Source organism: Caloenas nicobarica, chromosome 24 (assembly GCF_036013445.1).
Source record: "Caloenas nicobarica isolate bCalNic1 chromosome 24, bCalNic1.hap1, whole genome shotgun sequence".
Lineage (NCBI taxonomy): Eukaryota > Metazoa > Chordata > Aves > Columbiformes > Columbidae > Caloenas > Caloenas nicobarica.
Window position 1 is genome coordinate 5716030 of NC_088268.1, and position 10763 is coordinate 5726792.

The 10763-nt window shown below is 51.5% G+C and overlaps 1 protein-coding gene across 1 annotated transcript; it reads right to left on the bottom strand.

Annotated features, from left to right (window-relative positions):
• Positions 1 to 7071: 7071 nt before the first annotated feature.
• HOXB13 (homeobox B13) lies at positions 7072 to 10763 on the bottom strand. The gene is made up of 5 exons (XM_065650823.1): positions 10751 to 10763; positions 10268 to 10460; positions 9947 to 10127; positions 7829 to 8618; positions 7072 to 7331 (listed from the first exon to the last, which is right to left on the bottom strand). The coding sequence occupies exons 1-5, from the start codon at positions 10761 to 10763 to the stop codon at positions 7072 to 7074; spliced, it is 1437 nt and encodes a 478-aa protein (XP_065506895.1).

Genomic DNA, 10763 nt, shown 5'->3' on the forward strand with positions numbered 1-10763 from the left:
TGCACGCTGTAGAAATGAGCTTTGTCCTTTTTTTCATTTGCACTGAGCTGAGTCATTGTGGAGGAGAAGCCCATTTGTTAATGAGAATGAAGTGCCAAGAGAGCAGAGTCTCTCTATTTGCGACATGTTGGGCTCAACCTTGCCTATCTGGGCAGCAGGACAAGTGTCCGGTCACTCTTGCTTCCCCTGGCAGAGCCACGGGCTGTGCAAGGTGTACATAACACTCCCTGCATCGCCTGCCCAGACCGCACACAGACCCAGAATGTGCCATAAAGCTTAAGGTGTGTGATTTTTATGCAAACATTTATTTAGATGCCGGTCCTTTGGTCTGCTCAGGAGACTCTGTACCCTGGGGCTGGGCAAACATGCTGCTGTGAAGGGCTGGAGATGAGAAATTTTTTTCTTTTGGTTGTGGGAAAATACACTGAAGCTATCTTGGTGCTAAATACCGGTGCCAAACTTCTTGGAGGGAGAAATAGGAGGAAAATAATTGTTTAGGGCCATCTACATAAGGATTGGGTCTTTTCAGTAAAATAATCTGGGATAGGCTGATATATTTTAAAAGAAGGAAAATGTAATTATTCAAAAGTATGTTCAAGAAATACAGAGATGTTAAGAACTATTTTATAATCTTGGGGGAGATCGATGGTTGTTGCAAAAAGGGTGAGTCTTCAAATGACAGGAAACTCACCCCAACCTGCCATGTAATTCAGCAGAGGAATTTTAACAAGAAGCACCTGCCCACCTCTTCTAGCTCAGCACTGGCCTTTATGGCTTTACACACATTGTTAAATTTAATCAAGCACATCAGTTTATGTATTGTTTCTAATGATTAAACTCTCTATGGGTGTTTTTTTTACATATAGGTGAAAGTATTAAGGTGTATTAACATTTTTTAAAAATATATCAATCAGCTGAAACGTGCGGGCTGTTGGCATGCTGTGCCCTGAGTCAGGAACTTGTATATTCCCAGCACCAGCATCCAAGAGTTCATGCAGACTCTTGAGGAATGTCATAGGCCAGAAATGATGAGATGGTAAAGGCATTTGACTTAACAACCGATCCGCGCTTTGTGTCTGTGTGACACCGGTAGAAGCATCAGCCCAGCAAATGGTCCCCAGAGGTGGCCCAGATCACCCTCTTGCGCTGCTGCAGAAACGGGATTGCAACGTGTTTGCCAGGATGCATTTCAAATGCAGTGGTGAGGAAAGATTTTGCATTAACAAACATTCTCCAGAGTTTAAAAATGAGCATCCAAAAATGGGAGGAAGTTAGTGCTGGAGGGAGGAGGGGAAGGAAGGAGGGTCACAGCTTGGAAATCCTCGACACGAAGAGGAGGTGATGGAGCACACGGTGCGTCCGACGGCGCTGGATTCGCTGCTGGTGCCTCTGCACGGCTGGGTCCCAATATGGCCCAAATGCATCAGATTCACTGACCTCCATGGAGCTAATCCCTCCCTACTTCCCTTTGTTCTGTATTTCTGGATGTCCAAAAACCAGGAGTGAATTCCTCTCCTTCCTTCAAGGCAAAATTTCTTGCTGGATAAAGAGGAGAAGTGGTGAAGCCATGAATTCCCAACTCTTTCTCAACTCTCTGGCTCAGTCTCATCTTCACAGGCCCATGGGGACCACTTCGGGGTGCACATCTGAAAGAACACAAGAGCACATGCTACTTTAGCTATTGAAGGTCATGAACGTCTTACCCATCTGAAAGACATTGTCTTAACGGGCCACTGTTTGCACAGGACAGATGGAGAAAAGAGATGGAGGAGAAGGAATCCCAGTTACTGTGGGAGAAAAAGCAACAATTCCATCCCCAGTGGATCTGCAGCACTGGGTCGGTGTTTCAGCAGTGTCAACGGAGGGATATTGTGGAGGGACAAATAAGAGAAGCCACAATAAGGTGACATAAAACAATGGCTCATGCTGTAGAAAGGCTCAGCTTCATTCCTCGCAAATGTGCATGAAACGACGGTCCCAGTCTCCTCCTTCAGTGCAAACACAGACGTGTCTTTACTTCCACCCCTCCCAGTTCCATCCCGCTCCGTTTCAGTATGTTTCGATGCATTTCGATGAGAAGCAGGCAGGGAGCCCACGCACTTGGTTTCCATTTTCTGTGACTTAGCGTTGCTGTAAGCTCCATGTCTGCTGCCTTTGGGCTTGGTCTGTCCCTGACATTTCCACATCTCCTTCCCTTTCATGTTTAATATTCTCGCCAGGATCTGGTTTCTGGTTTGCAGACCCAAGCTCGGCCCCTGACAGTTTCAGGGGTCTTCAGGGGCGCGTTGGGGTTGGAGGTGGATTTGAGTGAATTAGATCCCTTGATCCCTTTGAGATTCTGATAAATGGTCACTGGAAGGTGACCCAGGTGGGACCTGTGTTTCTTCTGGCCACTGCACACACCAAGTGTCCTGTCCCTCAGTGCCCCAAATCCCCTCACCAGCCCCGTTCCTATGCAGTGCTGAGGAATTAATGGCATGAAAAGCAACAGATCCCTTAATTCGATTGCTTTTGTTGCTTTATGCAACTGAAAATAATCACCACCGGGACTTTCTTTTCCTTCTCTGTGCAAAATCCCCTGCAGTCTCCTAATAACTGACATAGTGATTTCCACATATTTTTCCTAATTAAGTAATACCCTTCCTGTGTCTGCACAGGGAGGCTTTATTATTTGCTAAAAAACAAATAATAATAAAAAAAATTAAAGCAAGTGGGTGCATCCTCAGGAAAAAAAACGACAACAAGAAAGAAAAAAGAAAAATTTATTTCAGCCTTTGGTGTTTAGGAAAATAAAAGAAAAAAAAAAGCCTACAGGTACTGTAAAAAATATATTGGGGTGCAAATTGTTGAAGGGGACAGAAGATACTTGCAAGGCGAGTCCAGGTGCAGCCAGGGCTTTTCTCTTTCTGGGTAAAATTGTATTTTAAAGTGATTTTCCCTCCTCCTGTAGCCCATTCTTGGGGCCGCAGCCGCTCCGGTGCAGCCTCAGCCGGAGCAAACATTCGAGGGACCCAACAAATCAGGGTTTCCCCCCGATTCTCCGCCGGGCTCTGGTTTCTCCTCCTGCCCGGCCGAGAGCAGGAGGAATTGCCTCTTTCTTGCACTTCCTTGCACGCAAATTGATGCCGAAGGGGCTGATAGAGGCTGAGGGATGCGGCGAAATGCAAACAGGCAGTGTAGGGTTTCTGGTTGCCCCTAAATAAAAGAAAAAAAATAATTTAAAAAGTGTTTAGCTCTCAGAATAAAGAAAATACGGTGCTTGAAAGGAAAGGAAAAGAGCCCCTTTTTCTCCGTCTTTTGGTTGCACAAGGAAATCGTACACAGATCTATAATGCAGATATTTCACAGTTTACAGTGGACATTAATATTCAGCACACGGTTCTCTGCAGTAGGAATGAAATGGGTTTGAGTGTGAATGAAGAAAAACCCATTAGAAAACGATGACTGTATTAAATTTCAGCTCGGAAAATTGAAATATTTCTCACTTGGACGCTTAATTCTGCAGATCAGAGCGAAAACCCCAACGAACAGAGCACTTCAGTTGCTGTTGGGGGAATATTTCATCCCAGTGGCACTTCCAGAACGGCATGAGACCCATTGCTGGCGAGTCCGCTTGCAAACAATAAACCTGATTAATCTTTTTTACACTTTAAAAAATTTTCTAAAAAACAATTAAGTCATCTAGCAGAGAAAGATAGTATTGATTCTGGTGGAAAATTAATTATATTTTGCCTTTTACAGAGTGCAACACTATAATATATTGCAAAGTCATTTCCCTGGCAGTGCTTTTGAGTAACGAATTTCATTTTAAATTTATTGGATGTAACTGCAATGATGAATTTTCCTGGTTTGTTTACAGGTCTAAAATCACACAGTGATGTACGGCAGCACACACACTAAGAGATCACATCATCTTAGCGTTTGCGAAAATAATAATAATAATATTAATAATTTTTAAAAGAGAGGGAGTGAGGTAGAGCTCCCTTTTATTTTTTTAATTGTATTTTTGGACGAAAATTAGAAAACAAATGGAGTGAGGACGTAAAACAATGTACCTTTGATTCAGCTGAAGGAGAAGCGGGGCAAGACAGAGCAGTCTGAGGTCCCTGTTAATGACATCCCGTCAAGATGCTTGTAAGACCCAAGAATGTTTACAACGTGGGCTCAAGTTCAATGACAAAATCCTTTGAAGGGGAAAGGGGAAGGAAAAAAAATCCCAACAGCCCAGACACTTTGTGCGGTGGGCATGAACTTGAACAAAAGAAAGGAGTCAAAGGCTGGGGAGAAGGGCGGGGGGGAAGGAGAGGTGTCCCCACTGCGCCTCTCATGCCTTTCTCATGCTCGGAGGTGGATCTCGGGTACAATTTTCTTATCAAACTCGTATCAGAGCCCCCTCAGCCCCCGGGACCTCCCGGGGCTCCTCTGCCCCGCGTTTTGCGCTGCGCTGCCCGAGGTTACAGCCTGTTTTGTCCCACGTTTTGTGCTGCTCTGCCCCAAGTTTTCGGAGTTTCAAGTTCAACGGCAAAGGGAGGGGGCGGGAGCCTTCACCTGGGCTGCCCCCCCCGGCAGCGGCTCCTTCCCGGCGGTTTACGAGGATGTCGGGTCTCTCTGGCCCTTTGCTGGGGCCGCCGCGTCAAGGTTTTACAGCTCTGCCCGGGAGTCTCCTCCTCCCCTTCCCAGCTGCTTTTTCCGCCTCGGATTCGGGATGGAGTGGGGGAATGGGGGCGGGAAGGGGGGGTCACGTCTCCCAGGTTCAGCCCAGTTTCCCACTGGGTCGGGGATCTTAACTGGGCTGGAGGTATCCGGGGGTTTCCAGTTGTTCCAGTGCCGGTTTGAGGACATCAGGGAAAGATCCCTACATGGCGGGGGGAGAATAAAAAATTATGGGAAAAAGAAACATCTCGCTAAAGGGATTAACCCTTAACGCGCCATAGCTCTAAGAGGAGCATCCCTGTCCAAACCCGTAAACAGACCAGGTTTATTTTGAAGTCGCGCTCAGATATGAGCTTTTTTTTTTTTTTAATTTATTGGATTATTTGCTTTTCTTTTGGGCACATCCGAGGGGCTTCTTCTCGTTGGGTAGAGACACTTCTGCTCTGGGACCTCCTCGGACAGACCGAAATCAGGGCAAGAATATTCCTTATTGGTAACACAAGGGGAAAGAAAAGTGGATTTTGATTTTTTTCATCCATCTGCCCGTTCAGTAAAACCAGACAAACATTCCCAGTCGCTTTCTAGCGCTGAGGGAGCAGCCGCTCCGGCCGGGATTATCCCCCCGGGACAAAAATTAAGAAAATAAACCCGAATCCGTTCAAAGCCGAGTAACTGAGAGCAGGATCCGGATTGGGAAAAGTGCATTCCGGGGGGGGAGCGGTTTAGTTCGTCTGCCCCGCCCCGCCCCCGATGACGTCACTCTTCGGAACGCTCAGCCCAAGCGCCATTGGCTGTTCCCCTCCTGTGGGTTCTGACGTCAGGCGTGACGTCACGGGAGGAGTGCCGCCCGCCCAGGCGGGGAGAGGCTGCGCCCCAGGGGCGAAAATATCGGGGGAAAACTGGGGAAAAAATCCCGGGGAGAGTGTGCCCGACTCCGCTCCGCTCCCCGCCCGGAACCTGCTGGAAGCCAGAGCCCGCCCAAGCCTAAAATAGTTAAGAAATATGCTACTAAACAAGAGCAAAATCACTATTTAAAATGGGCATTATTTAGGCCACGCTGCGCTATACTGCTTCGAATTTATGCAAGAAAGAAAAGGCAGAAAAAAGGGCACATTTTTGGTTGTGGTGGTAACGGTGTTTTGGAGATTAATCGCCCTTTCAGAGGCTTTGGGGGGTTTACAGGCAGGTTTAAACACGAGCCGACCCGCCACTGCCTTCAAACATCGAAATATTAAACAAAGAAATTGTGTACGTGGAGTTCGCGCTTTCCTGAAGCTGTAAATAACCCGAAAAGAATAGAGAAAAACCCGTGTTCGCGTATATTTAATTTCACCCTATTTATTCTGTTGAAAAGGACGACGACGTTTCTTAATATTAACCAAGATCATTTAGTATTGTATGGGGATTATCTCAGCACATGCTACGAAAGGCATCACTAGAATTCTGTATTAGTAGAAGGAAAATGTGTGTACAAATACACGTATATTAGCACGAACGAAAGTGTGTATAGAATTATACGAGTTGCATTTACCTGTATCAAAATATAGGCGTGAACATACATATAAGTATGTGTATAAGGACGTATACAAACACATGTATATACACCTTTATCTGAGTATATATTTATATCCACACATCCAGTACTATATTGCATACGTTTGCGTAGCTGGGTATATATAACCACACAAACACAAATATCGGATATGATAAAAGGTATAATAATGCGTATTGCTAGATAGATGCATATGCATACGTATAGGTATATTTTATATATAACCGCGCAAAACCGTAGTACGTGCCTTCAGAAATGTGTGCCTCGGTACATACATGGGACACGCATATACTGTACATTTATGCAAACAATTCATGTGTGTTTCTATGTAACACACCTGCACTATATTTATTCTCCCTTAGACGTGCATTTTGATACCTCTGTCTTAATTAAGGAGATTGTTTTATTTTATTTTTCTGCTAGAAGTACGGGGTTTTGTATCCAAAGACCAAATTCCGTGTGATCCCCGCAACCCCGGGCAGCGCCGCTCCCGCTGGACGCAGCGAGCGGGGAGTTGCGGATTGGGCTTCATGAATGCAATTAGACATTCCCTCTCTCCGCACCTTTTTTTTTTTTAAAAAAAAAAAAGCCGTCTGAGGACGCTGTTCAATCCAAAAAGGTGGGAGACGGGGGGAGCACGACGTGGCGACGGGAGCGAACTGTACAGGGTCCTGTGCATGCAAAGCGGGCGGAGATGGGGCATCTTCCCAACTCGCCCTCTTCTGGGGGGGGTCTCACCGCGGGAGCAGCGGGAGCGGTTCCCAGCGGTGTCCCCGCCGCCCCCTCTCCCGCCGCTGCCGGTACCGGAGCCCCCACCCCGGGGTGGGGCAGGCGGGGACCCGATCGGGCTGGCGGTGGCCGTGTCCTCACGGGGTGTTGCTGCTGTTGCTTTTGATTTTGGCGACGACTTTTTTCTCTTTCACCCTCCTGTTCTGGAACCAGATGGTGATCTGCCGCTCCGTGAGGTTGGTGGCGGCGGAGATCTTCCTCCTCTTGTCGCGGGTGATGAACTTGCTGCTGGCGTACTCCTTCTCCAGCTCCTTCAGCTGCCCCTTGCTGTACGGGACCCTCTTCTTGCGGCCCCGGCGGAAGGAGCAGCCGTCGGGGGGCAACTGCCCGGTGGAGTCTGGGCGAGGGGAGAGATGGGGCTGAGCGGGGAATCCCCCCCGCACCCTGCACCCACCTCCCGTCATCTTGCCCTGCAAGCAACACCCTCCTGCCCTGCCACCCCACTTCTTCCCTCCAAACTCCCTGACAGCGATGATATTCGAAGACATTTAACTTATATATTCTCCCTATAGATGTTTGAAGATTATTTTTCTTCCCTGATTTTTTTTTTCGTGGAGAAATCCAGGTATCGGCAAAACACCGACGTGGGGAGACCCGCGCTAATTCCCGCGTACTCGCTCCGCGGTTTCAGCGCCGTCGGTGCGCGGCCGGGCAGGGTCGGGGGCGAGTTCAGTCCCACCGGCGTGGCCAATGTGGGCCAGCTCGCAAACAAGTGTTACTGTCCAAAGCAGCTCCCCAGAAGATTATTTTAAGCCTTGGTCCCACTTTCCCCCGCCGCACGATGGACCCACACACCCCACGTCCCCTCTCCCAGCCCCAGCGCAGGGACTTTACCTGCAAAGGCGGATTTCAGGACGTAGCCGGCTTGGCCCTGATCTTTGGGGCAGCACATCTGGCTGCTCCAGCCGCCGCCCAGAGCCCACGGCTGATGGTAACCGTCCACGGGCAGCAGCGTCTCATGCCGGGCCTCCCCCGGGCCTCCCAAGCCCGGTACCACCGACACGTCCAGGTAACCGGCCACAGGCTGGTACGGGGCCCCGTAGCCCGGGTAGAACGCGAACTCGGCGGGGCGGCTCTGGAAGTCCTCGCTGCCCGCGGGGGCGTCCAGGTACTTCTCTGAGGGGAAGGGGCCCTGGGCCGGGCCGGCTTTCAGGGCGCTGCGGGCGACGCGGCAGGAGTAGTAACCGCTGCCGAAGTAGCCGTAGGGCAGCGGGGCGGAGGCGGCGGGACCCGGCGGGGCGGCCGGCGGCGGCGGCGGGGCGGCGGGACACGGCTTGGGCGGCTCGGCCGGCCCCTCCGGCGGGTAGCCGGGGTTCATCCCGGGGGGAGGCGAAGGACCGCCGAGGGCCGGGGGTGGAGGCGGCAGCAGCCCCCCCCTGCCCTGGCCGCCTGCGAAGCCGCCGGCTGCCAGGAGCCCCTCGAGGCCCGGGGGGCCGCGGGGCTCCGGGGGCTGCATGGGGGGCGGCGCGGGGGCCGGGGCATGGGGAGAGCCTGCTCGGCAGCACCCGGGCACTGCCCGAGGGGGGTCCCCGGATCTTTTTAAAAGGCTGCGAGCTGCCGAGAGCTGCCTTTCCCCGCCGGGCTGCCCTGACGCAACGGCCGGGCACTGCCTCATTGGCTGCCGCTCGGGGGGAAAAGGACGGAGAAGGAGGGAAAAAAACCCAGCCCCACACACACAAAAATCTCCAGCCTCAATAAACTCTGGCTGCAGAAATTGCGAAAATACTTTTATTGCAATGGGAGGAGGAGGGGACCCCCCCGCACGTGACAGGCGGGTACACGGGAGGCGCCTCTTGCGCTGCATCTTGCCAAAAAAAATAAAAAAGAAAAAGTGGCAGAGGTGGGGGAAGGAATGATGGGGAAGAAGGAAGGGAGGGGAAGGGGAGGGAGGGTCATGAGTGGCGCGGAGGAGCAGTCCCCGTGGAAAAATACGGACTCAGATTAAAACCTTTTTTCTGTGTGTGTGTGTGGCCCCTGCGTCCCGCCCAGGTCTGGGGGTTCTGCCCTGGGAAAAGCCCGGTCAAGCCTGAGGAGACCCAGAGACCCCCTCGGCCCAGCGGGGTGACAGCGGGCAGCTGTGGGGCAGCCGTGGGGCAGCCACGACCTCCCCGCCCCGGCCTCTCCTTCTGCCCCGCTCGAGGGGTTTATCCACTGCACATAGTCCTGCTCCCCTCCTTCCAGCTGCAAAAGCCAAAACCTGTGTCCTTGGGGAGAGGGACAGGGCATGTCCCCAAAAGCAAGGAGACAGGGAAAAGGGTGTCTCCAGTACTCTGAAAAAAGAACTGCAAAGGTGTGTGTGGAAATCAATCTGCTTTCACACGCTATCGCCACGCACAGCGCTGGCAGCCAAAAACCATCCCAAAGGGAAAGAGCTTGGAAAGAGGAGGGGGAAAACGATACAGAGAGCCCCTCTGGAGTCCGGGGGCAGCAGGCAGGTGGAGAGCCAGGCAGAGCAGTGAAAGACAGACGGACGTGGCGATGAGGGATTACATGGGCTTGGAACACTGGGGTAAATACACTGAGGCCTGTGCCTATGTGTGTGCTGATAGATTACTCTGGTACGCATGTTTATAATCGTCTGCACACGTGGTACGAGCACACACAGCGGCATTTCTTGCTCCTTTTACTCTTGGGTTTTCAGCCAAAGGCCTTGTCTGAAGAAAAGTCTTGCTGGAATTTCCCCAAAGGCAGCTTGAGCTTCTGCCTTGTTTCCTTTGTGCAAAGCAATGGAAAGATTTCTGCTTTCCGACTACCAAATCGCAATAAAAATTCTTCTGCCACGTCTTTGGGCCATGAAAGCAATGACCCATCTGCGCAGAGGAGCCGCGACAGGGATCGACACGCAGGGACAGAAATCCCGGTAGAAAATAGGGGTTAGAAGTGATGATTGCAAAGCTCGCCCAGGGGACAAAAGGCTCCGTTTCGCTGCGGGGGGCAGGTGTCCCCCCAAACCTCATCTCCTTCCAGCCCCCACATCTGCAGGGGCTTTGTCCGGGGCTGTCTCGGCCAGATCCGCTCCCGCAACCCGTCCCCTCTCCCAGGGAAATAAACCACATCGCGAAGCTGCATCTTCGTTCCTCGGCCCTTCTCGTCCGCTAAAAATCCCGCAGACTCACCAAAATCGACGATTTCCCTTTTCGGGGGACGGGGGAGGAGGGGGAATCCCTTTATTTGTAGTCTTCACCTTTCCGATTTCAAAGCTCCTTTCTTTGCTTTCTGCACTTTAACGACTGCAGTCCTTCTTTGATGCCCTTTTTATTCGCCCCCTCTCACCATTTGCTTTGAACCGGGCACGGCAGCCGCGCCGGGCGGGTGTTTGCGGACGGGGCCGCTGCCGCCCCCGCTGACAGGTCGGGCTGAATCCGGAGGTCAAGGCCAAGTTGAAAGTTAAAAGCCTGTTGACTTCGGGGCTTCGCTGCGGCCGCGGCTTCGCGGGGAGAAGCTCCCGAGACGTCCCGGGCTGAGGCTGGAGCGGGATCCGCGGACAGAGCGACTTGCTGCACATTTTCCTGGTAGTTTGTGTCACTTTATTTCCTTTTATTTTTTTTTGTTTTTAATCCAAGCGGGACAAAAAGAGGAGCGCGATCCACCGGCAGAAGCGCCCAGCGCGCACAGACATCCCGATAAATGAGGGTCCGGTTGATGGAAACGGGGTTTCATTTCGTTTCCCGGGCAGCCGGTGCGCGGCGGCTCCGTCCCGGCAGCCGCGTCCCCGGCAGGAGCAGCGTCGGGGAGGAATCCACCTTTTTCACCCACAAAAAACCGACAT